Source organism: Trachinotus anak, unplaced genomic scaffold (genome assembly GCF_046630095.1).
Source record: "Trachinotus anak isolate AG129_WGS33_773 ecotype Australia unplaced genomic scaffold, CSIRO_AGI_Tana_v1 ptg000009l, whole genome shotgun sequence".
NCBI lineage: Eukaryota > Metazoa > Chordata > Actinopteri > Carangiformes > Carangidae > Trachinotus > Trachinotus anak.
In genome coordinates, this window is record NW_027273860.1 from 10,644,598 (window position 1) to 10,662,767 (window position 18,170).

Below are 18,170 nucleotides of genomic sequence, written 5' to 3' on the forward strand. Positions count from 1 at the left end.
AATAACTGCAGACTCCTGTCTCTTAGAATCTTATCACTTATTGTAACACATTCAAAAAATTCTTTAAATCTTAACTTTGGTCATTTCCATCGAGTATTATTATAAAATACTGTTTCGTATACAGACTGAAAAGGTGACAAGTGACACAGAAGTGATGTCCTAACTTATGACCTGTCTTGATGAGAGGAGTGACAGATTGCATTTTCATTTTGACCCCAAAAGAGAGTAGTGACATGTGAACATAAACGCAATGGACCGAGGGCGCCGTCTACTTATTATATTTGAATATTGCCACTGTAGAGCAGGTGACGTCTTAATTGAAAATTAATTGTCAACAGCTTTTCAATTTTCATTTTACTATGGTCAAAGAACACTGCCATGAATATATGAAAATTAAAAATGCTAATCGAATTAATGCGTTTCCTTTTAAAATTTTACTTAAATAACTCATACTGTGGGAAGTGGGGTCACATGACAGTTCAGATGAAGAGCTGCACAAATACAGGTGTGCTGATGGGGCAGCTCACACAGGTGCCCATTCTCTGTTAGACCTTCAACTCAGCTGCTTCCCTCCATCATTTCAGCTTTGTTCCTGAGTTTGTTGAGTCATATTCACTTTGTTGTTGAGTAGTACATCTAAGCTCCTTGGTTTGTTCTCACATGATTGTATATTTAAAGTAAGCATCTATTGATGTGCTGATTTAGAATAGTTTGTTGCTTTAGTCAAGATAATGTCATAGAATTAGACCTGTGTGTGTGCAGCTATGCTATGCTATGCTGCGCTATGCTATGCTAGCTAATTAGCTTAATAAGCTTTTTTTTTTTTTTTTTGTGAAACATGTAATTCTGATTTTGGCCTTTCCTTTGTCATTGGCGCTAAGTTGCAAATATCATATCTGTTCATTTAGTCCTACCATGACTGTTTAACGCTTCAGCTCACTTATAAGTGTGTCTGCCCACATGTTTAATGTGGCTAGAGTGCCTTTTACAGCCTTGAGTACCATCTAGCCAAATCCAACAGCAAATGCATCCAGGAAATCTGGCAATTTGACAACACAGATTTGGCAGTTGTGGGCAGCAGAGTTCACTTTGGACTGCCTTGTGAGTCAGTTCCACCATTTCTGAATCCATAAATAAGAACAGAGCTGCAGAATCAGCAACTGGAGATGAGGAGTGGAAAAGAAAAAGACAAGGATGTTCAGTAGAGAGTGCTGCATTGTGTTTTAAGCTGTTGTTTTCTAATTAAAGAGGTCAGCGTGTTAATCACAATAGCTAATGATGTTTATTATCAAATATGCCAATGAACATGTGTACAAAATATTTACAGTACACACATAAGGAAATGTGACATTTCACGTCTTTCCTTGTTGATGACATGCAAGTGAGGGCTTTTTTACAAGAAGGCAGCTAGAAATAGTTCATTTCTAATGACAATGTTAACATATGAAAATAAAGAGAAAAGATAAAATAAATGTATGTAAAGATGACAACTTTAAATATGTACTGTGCTTTATAACAACATTTACTCAAGTCTGGTATTATACATTTATTAAAATCTCACATTAAGCACATAAGCTATAAAAGGTAAACATTTCTAACACTGTCACTGATCCATACCTGAGTAATGACACAGTAAGCTGCTGAACTGACAGGACAGACTTTAGACTTTAGAATTTAGTCTGAACCAAACGAGGGGAAAAAAAAAACAAACAAAAAAAAAACATGTCTAATGATAAAGAGGAATAAATCTCAATTTAAACCAAACCCTAGATTGTCAGGTGATAGCATATTATGTACACCAACATCATTGCTCTAATAAATGCATTGATGCATTAATAACTTAGTTTAAGAGTCTAAACTGGCACATGGTAGGACTAATACAAATTAAAGTAGTAAAACAGCAACCAGAATAATGAATAAACAATGATATTCATTAAAAACCAAAACTGATGATAGGTTTATTTTAATATAACACATTTTTGGGAGACATTAAAATCTTAGATGTGTTTTTAAAAAGTGCTGTTGTATCATGACAAGTGCTTACATGACTGCCACTCACTGGACAAAGCTTATTTGATAGTAAAATCTGCATTAATCTTGTTTGTGGAGAGCAACAGTAAATCTTGCGGATCAAGGATTATATGGTAGAAAGAATCAAGTTCAGATTCAAGTTTATAACTTGGCACAAATCATAATTCATTGATCCAACAGGATGATCTGACTCTATATGTCATCATTGTTTATGTACACAGGCTGGTTACTTATAGGATTTATGTTTTTTGGCATGAAAAACTACCACAGTCAGTTCATTTCATATGAGAAAAGACAACTAAAATGGAAAAACCTCAAAAATAAAAAAAACGAATTATTCTTTGGTGGTTCTTTGCAGCTCTTCACCTGATAATATCTGGGATTAATATGAAATCTCAGAGGGATATGAGGTGTTGAGATAAGTAGCTGTGAGGGTGGGGCTCCAGGGACCTACAGTATGGTCATATATATGGAAATCTGCCCCTGTCTGTCTCACACTTCTTCAGCAGGCCTGATGCAATGGCCTTCACAGCCCTCGTCGTCTCAGTGCAAGTCGGGTTGATCAGAGATTCAGGCAGGAGAAAGCCAAAATATCCCGTGTCCCTTAACTCAAACGCGAACGCATACAGGATCCCGTTCCTGTAAGCCCAGTCGATAGAGCTGCCTGAGCTAACATCTGGGAGAAGGAAAGAAAAGATCAGAGCAGTAATAATAATAGTTCTATTTGGTTTGGTAAACTTGAAAGATACAATAAAGAGAGGGAACAGTTCTCACAGAGAGTTGTGGAGGCAGGTCCATATCTGTATCTCACTCCATAGGCAGAGTACAAGGCTGTAACGGCACTGTGAGCTGCTGACTCCTGGAAAGTGAAAGCAAAAGGCCAGCTCATTTCTTCACAGTAGGATCTAATATAAAGTTGATTAGACTGATTGGGTTAAATGACAAAGGAGCTCTAGCACATGGTTAAAAAAAAAGAGTAGATAATTGGTTTATTATTAAGAAAGAGAAACGTCTTACCACACAGCTGAAGTTGGGGATAGTGGCATACTTGTAGGAATAAGGGTAAAGAAGCATTTGGGCGTAGGCGTGGATAGATATGTATGCCCTGACATGCTTCTTGTGCTTGCGCAGGAACTTAGCAACGGCCTTGACTTCAGGCTCCGATTCAGGGAAGGGACCGCAGTAGGTGTCGTCGCAGGGATGAGAGGAGGCACCCTCATCTGTGGAAGGAAAGGGGAGCACAGGCCACAGCCTCATGATTGAATCACTCCAGGATACATTAAGAAACAGATCATCAAATTTTGCCCATATTTCTATCAGATCTTCAAAAATGAAAGAGGTTAGGCTCCGTGATGGGGATTCAATCTATTCTGGACCCAGTCCAGCTGCAGTGACTATGCAGGCAGTGAGAAGACAGAGGGAGCGATGTTGTGGGGAAAAACTAACGCAGACAGATTGAAATCACCACAGACACATTATAATGCTAAGGATAACAGAAGCCAAAGAAAATAAAGTTCCAAAATGCTTCACAGAAACACTGACCCCACTGCCAAGACCTACCAGCAGAAAGAAATGTTTCTGGATGCTGTGATGTTTGAGGTTCTGACAAGCACATTGTCCCTGTCTCTCCCTCTAACATGCGACATTAGCATTTTTTCTGCTCTTAGAACGGTGAGCATCAGTACATGTGCCCTTGAATGATGTAAATGAGAGATGCAAAAATAAACATCAACCTGTAAACAAGACCTTGACTTGTTCTGAAAAGATTCCCTCCGAGAGGAAAAGAGCCCACTGAAAAGGATCCTCACATGTGACAAGTGTCATATGAATAGTGCTGCCCTAGAATCATACTGTTGTTCTCAGTGACAGTTGGTTTTCTTGCTCTGAATTAGATTTTCCCTTGGGAAAGTAACTCATGGTTCTTCAAACTCTCTGTTTCGCAACTTATATCTCTGTACATTTGTCTGTACCACATAAATCTTTGCTGTGCTCCCCCGGAGTGATGATGATTCAGCAGAACCCCCCTGACTAACCACCCACCAGACACTAGATCACATCAAACATAGACTTTTGTCACCACACAAATATTTTATCCACAGCTTACACCCATTAATTGACAGGAAAGACTACATCAGTAACAGACGACAAGCAGCCTTGCCAAGCTGCAGTATGTGTGTACGTGTGTGTGTGTTAAGAAACTCACCACACCATTTCACTTTCCAGTTTCTGTTAGCGTCCACGCCTCGGCAGTGGAACTTGTGATTTTTGGACCGTGTTTTCCTCCAGAACCGATCCTACAGGGGAAATAAAAAGAGACACTGTCACTGTGTGTCCACTTACTGTCAGACACATCCAACAGATACAGTTCTCTGCCAGCTCTGAAATAATCCATCTGTCACTCACCGAGCCCCAGTGGGTCTGTTACTAACGGACAGATGTGGAGACAGCAGTAGTTGAGAGGCAGTTTTCACAGGCATTATTTTCACTGAAGTATACATAGATACTCATAAAGAGATAAGGGCTGCATAATGACAAAGAATACATTATCTCTGTGCTATTGAGTTTTCAATTACAGTTTACATTCAGATCCACTCGAGCACAACATTTGCAGTATACTGCCTTGAAAATATTCAAAATCTGAGTGAGAAAGTGTGATGTGTTACCAGTTTTTATTCTGAATATTGCATCCAAATAAAATAAAGGGATATCTCCCCTGAGCCCTGCATTCTGCAAAGTATCAGAATAATATAGGGAAATGTCTAAAAAACCAGCTTCTCTTCCAAGAAAACAATGAAAAATTCTGATTAATGCTGTTTGAAAATTCAAGTAATTAAAGGGAGCTTTAGTCTGTATTGTGTATGTAGAAAGACCTAATGTACCGTGGTCCAGCTGAAGTGATATCCATCCACATTGAAGACAGGCATGACATAGAAATTGAGTTGGTTGAGCAGTCGTCTCATCACAGAGTCATACTGGTATGAGCTGATGGCCTGTAATTATAATATAAAACAGTATAATTACACAGCAGACTAGACTCCATTTTAACTCATGACAGACTCTGGACTGAGATCTAACAGTGCAATTACATGTCATTACTATGAGTGCATTGTTTTTACCATGTTATAAGCTTATGCATGCTCACTGTCTCAGTTCTCTGAATGCACGACTATGGTGGCTTAATACTCAGACCAGTGTAGATGAGGGTTGGAGAGAGGAGATCTGGGCACTGGTCTAATGCAGCTTATACCTGCTCATTAATCAGACTCAGGCCAAGGTTAATGTGAACAAAGATAGCACTCTGACCTCCAGTGGCCAACCTCAGCTACTACATCACAGTGAATTCACAGGGCATGTGTTGGGGCATCTTTGACTGTTCCCAAGGCAAATGTTTCCTCTTGTTTTTTTCCCTCCCTTATTTACTTTTATGTAAATCTGTTTCTGATTTCCTGCTGCTTTTCCCTCCTTCCTTCACTCAGGTCCTACTTTTATTTTATCCTTGTTTGAAAAATTCCCTTCTGAACATGTAAGTCCATATAATGGCCAAAGGTGAATTAGTAGCGCTAATGTATTTTGTTTTTTGTCTCTCTATGTAAAGTTAGAACTAATCCATCATTTAAGGAAGTGTCTGCAAACAGAATGTAGAGCACAGCAAATAATAGTTTTCTGAAAGGCATTGTCCAGCAAACAATTATTTTTAAGTACCTGACCATTGAGGTTCATGACGCAAGAATTGCTTAAAACAGGTTATGACTTAATGCTTTAAATTGATATTTATATAGTTTTCCTTTAATTACCTAATTACCTACCCAGTCACTGTTGTGCAAATCCCACTCATCTGGCATCAAAGTAGTTTAAAACGAGCAATTCAAGATTCCTGCAGTTAATGTTTGACTCTGGTCCTGTACCGTCCTCACTTCAGAGGGTACTAACTAAGACTTTAAGGGTGTGATGGAATTCATGTAAATGTTTGGTCTATGTTCAACATCTGAACAATAAAGGGTATTAAGTATTTGCATAACTACGCATGACAACTGAACAGATGTTCATGTTTTGTCAAAGACCGAAGAGACCAAACATCACAGACTGCTCGCTGCAGGCCCACATTCAGGCGACGTGCAGAAAGGTATGCGTTGCTGTTCAGACGCTGTAGAAACAATTGCAATGGTGCAAACAATGCATAACTACAAACAATGTTTTAATTTTAGAATTTGTAGACCAGGAAAACAAGACTACCTCTTTGACAAACCACTGGCAAAAGGCAGGTCCGATCCACTCCCTAGCGTGAACGCCACAGTCGATCCACACGGCTTTCTTCTGGGGACGACTTCTCTTTCCTAGCTGACAGGAGACAAAAACTGTCAGTTTTAGAGTAGCATGATCGTGAAACTGTGTGCTTAGATTTTTTTTTTCTATGTGTATTTCTCATGCCTTCACTCCTACCTGAAGCACATACAGTGGTCTTCCCTCATATGATTTTCCAATGGAGAACATGTCAACCAGGTCTGGGTGGGTTCTGTTCATCTCAAACATCCAGCTCTGGATCTTGAGGGCAGAAAATAATGAAGAAGAGTGAATTTCAAGGACTTGTTTATAAAGTTTTCCAGGAATAATTATAATATTTCAAAGCTTGATAGAGTGAAAACGTTCTAAGATGCTATTGTTTTCATGAGTGTGATGTGCAATGTATGTGTATCTGCTGCTGTGCATCATGTGTGAGCATTTTTTCTTTGCCTTCATGACGTGTCTGCACGGTCACACAGAGATGCATGTGTGTAAGTGTGTGGGCTTTACAGTGAAGGCGAGGATCAAAGATTTGTGTAGGCTCTCAGGATCTGTGTGTGGAATTCCTGTTGCTTCATAGAGCCTGACAGATTCATGAACCGGGAGCATGATCGACCTGGGAAAATAAACACTAAAGCTGTGAAGTGTCTGAAGTAGAGTGCGTGTCTGTGTGGGAGAGAACAAGGTTGTGGGAGAGAGACCTGTGGAATGGGGTAATTGGGAGCCTGAGAGCACCTTTGGGAGGTTGTTTGTTTGCTTTGTGCGTGCATTAGATTAGAGAGCAGAGGAGTGTGAGGGATAGGTAGGTAGATGGTGGACTTCACATCTACCTCTTCCAGAGAGTGGTAAACCTCGTAGTCATACTGAGACTCTGACCTCCGCTTGCGAGAGGAGCGATATCCTGTCTGCTTTTCAATTTCCTTCTGCAGATTGGAGATAAACACCCTGTGGACGGGAGAGTCAGGACACTTTAAAAGATCCAAGCAATCATTCTTCTTTTGTACAGATGTTGGCACCCGTTCTTTACAGAGAGATTTTTTTTTTTTTAACTTATAACAAATGTCATAATTATTGGTCAATAATTTATTTAATAATGCTGTATACATCAGTAAAAACCATTCATAAAAGCATTTGGGTTGCCAAGTCATGAAAAATTTTGTTGGCTAGGGTATATATCCTCCTCTTGCAAAACTCAGTCTGTCTTTTAGCTCAGTAATTTTTCTCAGTGGATTATTACAAACCAAGACACCCTTTATTCATGACTTACCAAAGCTTATAAGAAAGTGAGTAAGCCAATACTACACAGTCTGACTTCATAAGAAGATGTCCCGCATTTATTTTACTGATAGTAGTGCAGGCCTGTAGGCCTACATTTGTGTACTACAATAATCCAGCAAATCTGCATTTTATTAATTTATTGATGACTGTTCAAATGGTCCACGAAATGTAAAAAATGGTAATAGCAAAACAAAACACCCTACATTAGGTGTTAAAGCGGTAGATAAATGGAAAAAAGACAGAGTTATGACAGGGGAGGATAAAAATACCAAAATGTGCAACTAAATAACCTAAGATCAAACATTCACTTACAAGCTATCTGAGCTTTCAACTGCATCTCACTGTCTTCATTTAGAAAATGGAGCAGTAACAGCATATAGGTTAACGGGATGTGAAATATGCTATAGGTCAGGTGTCATTATGTGCCTTAAGTGTGGAACTTTTGGTAACAAGTGACGGAGGGGCCCATAGGATGTTTCCCAACCTGGCAACTTGAATGTTGTTACTGTTCTAATGAATTATTTATTACTCATCTACAAAGTATTGATAAATGATTTAATTGCCCTTCATAAAGCCTGGACTTGCAATTTACAAACCCTTTACAAAACATGGCTCATCAGATAGTGGTTCCCATAGATCTAAAGCATATAACAGCATGTGAAGTTAGCAAAGGTTTGACCAGTAGTGTGGTTGTAAACTCCTGTATATCCTAAACATCTGATGGCTTTTCTGTGGTGTGTATTTGTGAACCAAAAGGGAGAACATAAACTTAAAATAATACAGATATTCCTGTCAAATAAATTGCAACAGTGGGTTGACTGTGGTGTCACTGCATAGTAACTGAACGTAATTTATCTGCTGAGTGTTAAGGACAAGTATGAAGTGGTGGTGTAGGGGTCCTGGATTTACTGTTGACTCTTATCTAACGCCAATTATACAGCTGCTCTCACTCATCCTCTTCATTTACAGTGTTAAACCAGATTTCCACATCAGCACTCACTACCAGTACACAAAATGTGTTGAAAATTAGCTGAAACCATAATTATCACCATCATTATCTGTCTGAGGGCTTGTTTCCTGTTTGATCAGACCCTATGCCTCCTCACTTCCCACGTCAACCTAAAATAGATCATGTGATCTTTTTTCACAGCAGCTATGTGGGCAGCCATATTCTCCTAAAATATTCTTCTTCATAAGGCCCTACATGCACATTTTTATCCATAACTACTTCAATATCATTAAACAAGTTGGACTATGACCCTGTGAATGAAATGAGATGTTAGACCTCTCAAAAATGTACCCTCAAAACCTCAACCACCTTCCAAAGACTGTGTCCCCTGCAGTGTAAACCAATTTTGAAAAAAATTCTAAGTCAATCGACAGAGCGTAGAAATAAACTCCTCATCCTCAGATCTACAATTCCTCCCTAAGGACAGAGATGACAATGAAAGTCTAGCTCCAGCTGTGGCTGCTTTGATAAAGCTCCATCATTTCAACGTTAATTTTGATGAAGGATGGGCTAGGGAGATGAAAGAGTTGCATTTTGGAGCAGACTGGGAGATGGGCTCTGATGTACTGAGTGTATGTGTGTGTTTATGTGTGTCCCAGCTTTGAGAAAGTGTGAGGTCTTTTGCATGCTGACTGTCGCCGACTCTGCATGTGCAAATCATATAATCTGGCTAGGGAAAGCTGGGTAATTACAATGCCCAGCAGATGTATCTGTGGGTGTAAAAGCTTGTGAGGGCACACTAATGAGCAAGCATGTGTACTACAGTATGTCGTTGTACCTATGGCTTGTGGTCTTTCCAGTCTTACCGATAATCAATATGTTCCTGCTTTAAGCGTGCACGCAGGTCTCGTGTGTTGTTGCGGTTTACGTGGACATCCACGGTGGCATTGTGACAGATGAGAGAGACACTGTTGGGCTGCCAAAAGTCTACCTAAAGGGACACAACAAAGATATTAAATCATAATGAGTGGGAGATGTGGATGGAAATCCTCTGTCATGATATATTCAATGTATATGTATTTTTACATCACACAGGATACAGGATGACAGTCTGTGAAAAAAATAAAGTTAAAAAGAAAAAACTCCCAGGGACTGATATATTTACTCTTTACATCAAAAACTAAACTAAACTAAACTGAAGCCCAAAAGAAAGATCTTATTATCTAACCTGCTGGGTGTTAAAAATAGCATCACACATTTGATGATGATAATGATGATGATGATGATGACCAAATTGTTTTAGTCAGACCTCAACAGTTTAACATTCCTCTGGTCTCTACCCTCAAGTGATGAAGCGAATCAGGGGAATCCTGATGACTCTACTGCATTAATGGGACAAAACATACTCTGCCGTGTCCCATTAACCAGCAGCAAGTGGCTGCTTCACTCTCTGCTGTTTGACCTCATATTAGCAACAAAAATCCTGTCTTTCAGCACTTGTTATCAGGCCGTGATAGCTGGGTCTGTTAGCTTTAGCTGAAATGGACAGCCTATTGGCCGATCATGCTAGGCCTACTAAATAAACACAGACACCATGTGGTAGCTGTGATAAAATAACAGACTGAGGAAGAGAAACTAAAAGAAAGACAAAAGGAGTATATTTGACCAAACTGGAAAGCACTGATCTACAAATGGCACACACAGAGAGGAGATAGAGAATACAGTCTATTCAGGACGTTCACACTCGTCTGTGTTTGCAGAAGTGTGAACGTCCTCAGCTGGCCTTCATTTGCAGCATGGGGGCAGAGACGCGCAGGCTGGCACACATGCTTGTTAATGTGTCAATTGGTCTAATGGTTTACAGAATGCATACCAGATTCATTCTACTTTCTTTAGAGCCAAAGGAGTGGAGATCCCTCCGCTGGAATGTTTGGTGCCCTTGAGTATAAACCGCTCTCTATTGCTGCACTTTTATGGCATTTCCAAATGGTTAAGTACCCCAAATGCTTCAGTAATGCTCCTCTGTTAGCCAAACAAATCCAAAACACATACGCCTAAAAAGCACTAAAACATCTCTAATCAAATAATATGACTCCTCAAAAACAGTTCCCTCAATTAAAAATTTTATAGCTGTATTTATGAACCCCAAATATGTGTTCTTTGTCTGCTTCATAAATCTTTAATCTCTTGACTATGTGTTTTTGTTTTTTTGTGAGTGTGTCAGTGTATACAGGGTAGTTATTGGATTTGTGTTGTTTTGGTTTTGGTTTTGTAATACATGGGCAGAACAAGAAAGGGAAAGTTATAGTTCTATAAAATGAGCTGGCTTTTTGCAGATGTGAAGCTGTAGCTGAGTGTTTATATGTCAAGTAAAAGAAATCAAGTTGAACAAAGTAAACAGTTATTGGATGTTTATTATAGTTCTAACCACATGTTTTCTGAATCTTGCCAGCTGTTTGACATGTGTCATAACCTGATATTAAATGTTCTTATGTAAAAACCTTTAAAGGAACAGTTCACAATTTTGGGAAATATACAAATTCACTTTCTTGCTGAGTCAGTGGAATATGAAAAATGACACTACAGCTAGCAGCCAGTTAGCTTAGCATACCATGAAGACTGGAAACAGGAGGAAACAACTAGTTTGGCTTAGTCCAAAGCTAACAAAATTAGCCCACTATTATAAACTACGCCTTTAACAATGTTGTAAAGAACCCTGTAGTAAAATGGGTCATGGTTCAAGTATGAAGTGAGGATGAGTAAAGAGAAAATTCACCCAAAACGAATTCTTAAAACACTGTATAGTTGAGTTTAAATATAAATGTTAAGTCTCTCGTCCTGCCCCAAGGAGCCAGACTGTGATGATGATGTCATCTATAGACCAATGCTGAAACCTCTCCATAGACTGTAATATCGGAATAATTCATAGGGTGCAATGACAGCTGCCATGATGATTTCACTAAGATATTTGTACATCTGTTTCACAGATTCAATCCATAAAGCATCTGACACAATACTTCTACAGAATGAGCTGAGAGGGAGAGAGACAGTCACTCTGTGTCACTGCTCCCGTCAAACAAAGGGGGACCACTTCAGTTTTTTTTATTTATTTCAGTTCAAGCTGTTTAGTTAATTAGCAACTGTTTTCATAATCCACTAACTGTTCAAGTCATTTTTCAAACATTAACTAACTCCAGCTGCTCAACTGCGATGAGCTTTTCTTTGCCATATGTGATAATAAACTGAACATCTTTCAATTTTGGCTGATCGTCAGATAAAGAAAAAAATGTGATGACATCACCTTGGGCTTTGGGAAATGATAATCATCTAAAATCATTATCAAGTTGCTGGAATTAACAGGCAACATCTTGTGTCCGATTTTAGGCACAGTGATAAACATGTTCTCTGAAGTGGAAATGGAGCACAAAAATGATTATTAACTTTTTGTGAAAATGTAGAAATACTTTATCTTGACAGTACATAGCTTTGGTGAAGGTATTTGCTCTGCTGGGTGCATTCAAGAGCAGTTGTGCTCCTTCTCCGGGCTGCACAGAGTCACACACTGTGTCCAGGACTGTGAGGTTTACTTTAATCTTCTATTACCTGTTTACGCAGATTGTTTCTTTAAATCAGACTGTGATCAATTATGGAGGCTTTTACAAAAACACATTGATTCTTGTGAACCAGGGGATTTTTCATGGCAATGGAAAAATACTTCACAGGGACAGGTTAAATGTTCAAATAATCATAGAGTGCAGCCAAACAAAAATCTTACTTGAAGAAATTTGTTATTTTGTTGATGATGGATCTGATTCTTAATTCATTTGCATTTATTGCTGTAGTTATGAATTATTTGACCTCTTGCCTTGGCTGAGCCTGACAACTATGACTCTGGCAATGGAGGCATGGCAGTGTGGCTAAGCTACTGAATACACATGTCCACAGCTGTCCAAACAGTAGCTGCCACTGTGATGGTTGGCCTTGGAGCACTGTGTCCACTGCCCCTCCATACATGAAACTCAGGCCAGATCCTGACCAGCAGCCCGGCTTGCACCTGGTTTCCCCTAACTGCAAATCATAAACATTTACTGAGGTCTCTCTTGTCCTCTTCTGTCCTTTCCCTGCTCAGAGATGTGTTGGTCCTGGACCACTTGACCTGAACCTGGACAGATGCCTTTCATATTTGCTGTGCCAAGCTGAAAGTGACAGCACTACCTCAAGGGCATAGCCATGATTTTGCACATTCAGCCCAAACAAGGTTTCTAAAATGTTTTAATTACTCAGTGTTTTCACATCTTATTTATTCAATTAGCTGTTCAATTACATTATGTGCACGTTCTTTTTTTTTTTAAATGGAATGTTTCTTTCCTTTGGAAATCAATAACTGCATATAAACTCAAATCCTATTTGACTGTTTGAAGTTAAAGGATTTACCAATAAAATCACCGAATCATTTCCATTTTTCAAATATATCAAACATATTTCAAAAAAGAAATAATTTCAAAGTCAGATACACTATCAGAATGGCTTCCAAATATTGATAAACTGATTGATTTATTGATTTAAACAAAGTATCACATGAGGCTGCCTTGTTAGGTTCTTTCTTCTTCTCTGTTAGGTGTTTTGTCCTCTTTGATCTAACAGTCATTAGGTGTTCCTTGAAAATGATCACCAGTATCACACTAATATACACACAAATATGCTTTGATCTTTCAAAAGCACAATTGCTCTAAATGCACTGTTCAACTGCAGAGAGATGACCACACAGGAAAAACTGATTTTCCTTTTTAATCAACTGTTCAATCAATTATTCAAAGAAGTTCTTTGACTCTTTGTTTAATAGGATTTTCTTCAGTTGAAGGCAGCCCTAGAATTGCCTCATGCTTTTAATGCTTTAGAAACAATCTTTGCAAACAGAAACAATGTGCAAAGGAAGGTCATACATGCTCTCAAGGCTGATGGGTAATTACTTCCAAATGAGTTTGGGAAGAGAGGCAAGGCCTTTGTGTCCTACTGAGTTTCCCCCTAATTTAAGTATCTTTGAAACACATGTTCATATTGTTTAACTGCAACATATCCAATCATCAGAATGAAAAAATCTTTTGTATTTTCCTCCATTTTTCTCTCAGGGTTTTTTTTTCACTGAAATGAATACAGAGTGTCCTATCAACAGTATCTCAGACTCGCAGACAGGGAATATGTCCTGACTGTGACAGATGACCACGCTCGGCTGCTCGTTGTCGCTCTGTTTTGCCTATCGCTGTCCCCAGCCCTCTGTCACACCAGCCCCCCTTTTACCACCGGTGTCACGCCTCACCCTCTCTGTGACTGTTGTTCCAGTGTCATATAAAGACCACAGGGGAACTACAGGCTGCCATGAGCCGAATAACAACAGATATTACACTTTTAACACAGCATTTCAGAAAAAAACAGATCAGTACCAAATAGATTTTGAAGTCAAATTATTCAAAATGTTGTTTGATGACAGTGTGATAAGATGTCACTGACTTGGATCACACATAAATACAGCATATAACAGGGCAGAATACATATAGTGGTGTGTGTGTGTGAGCAATATAAGAAAAAATAAATGCAAACCTTTATATGTGACAGAATTGTCTTGAGCGCTTGGACCTCCTCATCGTTACTGGGAGTTATTCTGAAGACTTGATCACTGCAAAAACAACAGAGCTCCTCTAAGTGTCAGGTTACAGCAGGGATCAAAGCGCCTCAAGGGACTTTTTACACCACTAAAATTCACTGTAACAGGTCTTGGATCCATTTTCGCTAAGTGCACGTCATTTCAAAAAACATCGGGGCCATGGTGTCACAGGTAATGCAACCACCTTTTGCTGGTGATTTAAGGTGACGCTTATAATAGCAGATGTTTGATGGTGGAATGGGTGGTTCCTCTTTTGGAGTCCTATAGATGACAGGGTCAAACCCCAGTCAAACAATCTGTGTGAGACATCATTATAGGATTATATTTCATCATTTCCAGCTCTGCAGGTAAAGCACCTGGAACTATTCTTTGGTGGATACAGTAGCAGCAGCTGTTTCACATTTTCATCCGGCAAATACATCAATCATATACTAATACGTATTGCATAGATAACTGTGAAAACACCTGTTATTGTAACAAACCTTTTTCTCAAGTTGGAAAAAGTAACATATATATGAGTTGTCAAACAATGTAACGTGTTTGCCTAAATCTAATCTTAAGTAATTTTTTCCATTGTGTGAATCTGTGTGTCTATTCAGAGGTGGTAAATTAGTTAATAGTTATAGTTATTCTCCTCATGCGAATCTTGTCAGATAATTGAAAGAAAAACTGGAAGCAGATAGAAGAGGCTTGAGAGCGTCTCTAACTGAATTTGCAAACCACATCTTTTATATTGCCTTACTACAAAACAAAGGCGCCCTTTATTCTCGTCATGAATCTTGCATAGTGCTGCTTTTACCCTGGAGACCACAGTTTCTGGGCTTGACCTTAAAGCTAACACGTTGCCAATAATTCATTACAGTCTCTTAATTATAGTCTCTCTTTGTTTGCCCAGGTACCTCTCAGTCTGCCTGTTCTGTCTGCGACTGCTGTCCTGTCTCTCTCCTTCTCCCCCGGTGTCTTCCTCTCTCACGTTTTGCTCCTTTCAAAGAGCAGTGCTTTTTACAATGTGTCACACAGGAAGCTGGGCCCCCTAAACAAAGGTGGCAGTAGGCCACTCTGAGGTTTGGGGAACAAAAGGACCAGGGCACCCAACGTGAGCGGCCACCCCATTTTCAGTGACCACAACACACTGTGCCATTTCCATGGCAACAGCAATGATAGAGGACAGACAGGCACAGGCAGTGAGTAGTTTATGGGTGTAAAATGATAAAATTAAGACAGTCGGTACCATGAATCTAGACAGAGTTCAAACCTCAAAAACAAACTTGTAGTACAGTCTATTGAAACATCAGAGGAATGTGTGTTCACAGATTTTCAATCAAGTGTCGCTGATGTAAGTAAACAGAACTCGTGTACAGGGGCCATACACAGCAAGAAAATAAAGTGGCACCCCTGAGCTCTACTGTAATCCATACTGAGCCATTGCTTCATCTTTTAGCCAAAGACGACAAACTGCTTTTGTCGCAGTGCTTGTCTGAAAGAGGCCTTTTGCTTTGCATCTACCAGCTGCACGGCTTTCTAGACCAGAGCTGTGTCTAAGTTGTCAGTCTGTTGATTTCCACAGGAGGACTCTCCACAGCATGGAAGCGATTTGTTTTAAAGACAATCCGGCCCTTAAACCAAGAGGTTGACTCTCAGTTGTGTTTTGATACTTGGATATAACACAATCATCCTCTTCATTTTCATTTTCAGTGTCCAAATCTCGGTGTTTGATAATATCAAGATGCTGTTTTAAAGAAATGATAAATGATAAATGATAAATATCTTATAAGACTAAATGCTATTTGTAAGGCTGCGTAGGACAACACTCACCACGTCACTGATATCCAAGTGAAACACAGAACTGCATATTGGGAGTTTCTGTGTCAAACTGGAAGTGGTGTGAGGTACGCAAGTTTGGACTACATCCAAAATATATGGTGTTTGAGACAGACAAGGAGGGGGTTTCCAGCAGAGGTGGTCTCTCTCTGCCTCTGCTAAAGTACATCAAAAGCTTTTTTTGAAAAACACACCATAAATACTCTTACATGCGCTCTATATACTTTCCCAAATTCCTATAGGTGTCCAGCCAGATGGTCCCATTGAAGATGTCTAGTTATGGTCTGGGTGGAGAGGTGTGTGTCTCTCATTCAGCCTAAACATGCAGACAGACTGCTTTTTACATTTTGGGAAATTACTGCTCACAAATTTGTTGTTTCTTGTAATTATAGAAACACATAGCTGAACAAAGACAGCTGGTAGTTGCTGCCATCTAACCATTACAATTTCTGAAATGATTACTCTGAGCAGTTTGACAGGCTGCTGTTGCTGCAAGCATCCCCACTGTCATCTGTGCCTATCGTGAGCAGCCTCATTGCCTCTTTGCAGATAGTCCATCAGAAAACAAGCACAGTCTGGAAAGATGATGGAGTGAACTTAAAACGCTATATTATGTCTCAAACAGGAAATATCTCCCAAAAACGATGAAAAGGATGAAGATCATAAAGACTTTCTTTGTTCTTTCCGCGCTCATAAGAATACAACATAAGATAAAGCCCGTGTCTTGATGGAAGATCTCGACACTGCAGCGCCTGCTCTGAACATGAATGAGAACTCAGCTATAGTACACCCAGGCTTACATGAGCCCCAGAAATGAAGGGGGGGGGGGTCTTTACTCACCCTGCGTAGCGGTTGTTGTAGAGATAGGCACCGACGGGACCTAGCACGTTACTGCAGATTATCACACAAGGCAGTAAAACGGAGGCGCGAAATGCGCTCCGGCGGTCCAGTGCCATCCTTGGCCAGCAGATCAAAGACCGAACACACCGATTGCGCTGCTTTACAGGACGCACGCCAACTTATCAAAAAAAAAAAAAAAGAGAGAGGGAGAGAGAGAAACTCAAAGGACTCGGTCCAGCGCACCATCAGCAAGACTGGCCAAACTCACTCGGTTTGTCGCGGTGCTCTCTCTCTCTCTCTCTCTCTCTCTCTCTCTCTCTCTCTCTCTCTCACGCGTGGCTCTTCTCCTGACACCGAGGGTGCGAAAGGTGCGATTGTTGGTCAGCTGGCACGAAGGAAGCATCTCCCACCTCTGTGGAGCTCTGGGGGGAATTACAGGGAGGCAGCAGCCCCCCTTTTTTTTTTTTTTTTAAATGAGGAGGACCTGAGTGACGTGGCCCGGTGTCGGTAACTGGATCCGTGCGCTCAGGGCTCAGGGCTCAGGGGACCCTCTGTGGTGGCTCCTGAACGCACGCAATGTGATTTTTTTTTTTTTTTTTTAAATGGCAAATCAAGTGTCTCAGCGTTTTAAGTCGATACCCGAAGCTCTCTGTGGAGACATGAAGCGTATCGGGTAACTCGTCTTCATCACCTCAGAACAACAGACTTATTCTTCCCGTGTGCTCAGCTCAGAGACGCGCAGCTCTCTTCGTGTTGTGATGAAACATCTGAGGGGCTGAGCTGAGCTGAGCTGTGCTGTGCTGTGATGATGCACATCGTTTTTTCAAAACGTGTTTTTGGCAGAAATTGTCCCAGTGAACTTGTCATCATGTGTTCTGCCTGTAAACCACACTTTAACAGGGGTAGCCTAATACTAAAAAAAAAAAAAAAGAAATGCATGATAAGAAGAAAATATTAAATCCAGAGGACAATAAGAGTATTATTTGTTCATTCAGATGTGACAGAGCTCCTAAATCCTTTGCTTCCCTTTCACTTATATCTCTATACCCTAAAGGAGCTAGCAGCTCTGTCAGTGCCTTGGCCTGGACCAGGAATCACCAGGAATCCCTCTGTGGAGCTTTAGGTGGCTCTCCCTGTTATTCTAGGCTTTCCGTGCCTCTGTTTGATCCTCTACTTATCACCCAACACAGTGATTAAATGTCTAAGTCAACTGCCAGCCTTTTCCTTTTGTGATTGCACGGCAGCAGCACATTTTTCACATGCTTCTCTCTAGTGTCAACAGTGCGCCACCTGTTTTACACCCAATTA

At 40.1% G+C, this 18,170-nt stretch overlaps 1 protein-coding gene across 1 annotated transcript; it reads right to left on the reverse strand.

The window, feature by feature from the left end:
- Positions 1-1,504: 1,504 nt before the first annotated feature.
- cpa6 (carboxypeptidase A6) lies at positions 1,505-17,132 on the reverse strand. Its single transcript, XM_071485274.1, has 11 exons — positions 16,863-17,132; positions 14,138-14,213; positions 9,406-9,530; positions 7,143-7,257; positions 6,472-6,573; positions 6,265-6,369; positions 4,911-5,021; positions 4,235-4,325; positions 3,049-3,251; positions 2,806-2,890; positions 1,505-2,707 (listed from the first exon to the last, which is right to left on the reverse strand). Exons 1-11 carry the CDS (start codon positions 16,976-16,978, stop codon positions 2,493-2,495), a joined length of 1,344 nt encoding a protein of 447 aa, XP_071341375.1. The 5' UTR covers positions 16,979-17,132; the 3' UTR covers positions 1,505-2,492.
- Between the last annotated feature and the right edge of the window lie 1,038 nt (positions 17,133-18,170).

Coding starts and splice junctions, on each gene's coding strand:
- cpa6 (XM_071485274.1), bottom strand. CDS start 16,978: ATGGCACTGGACCGCCGGAGCGCATTTCGCGCCTCCGTTTTACTGCCT. Junction 5,022..6,264: donor GCCAGTGGTTTGTCAAAGAG/GTAGTCTTGTTT, acceptor TTATAATTACAG/GCCATCAGCTCATACCAGTA. Junction 2,891..3,048: donor TCCCCAACTTCAGCTGTGTG/GTAAGACGTTTC, acceptor TTCACTTTCCAG/GAGTCAGCAGCTCACAGTGC.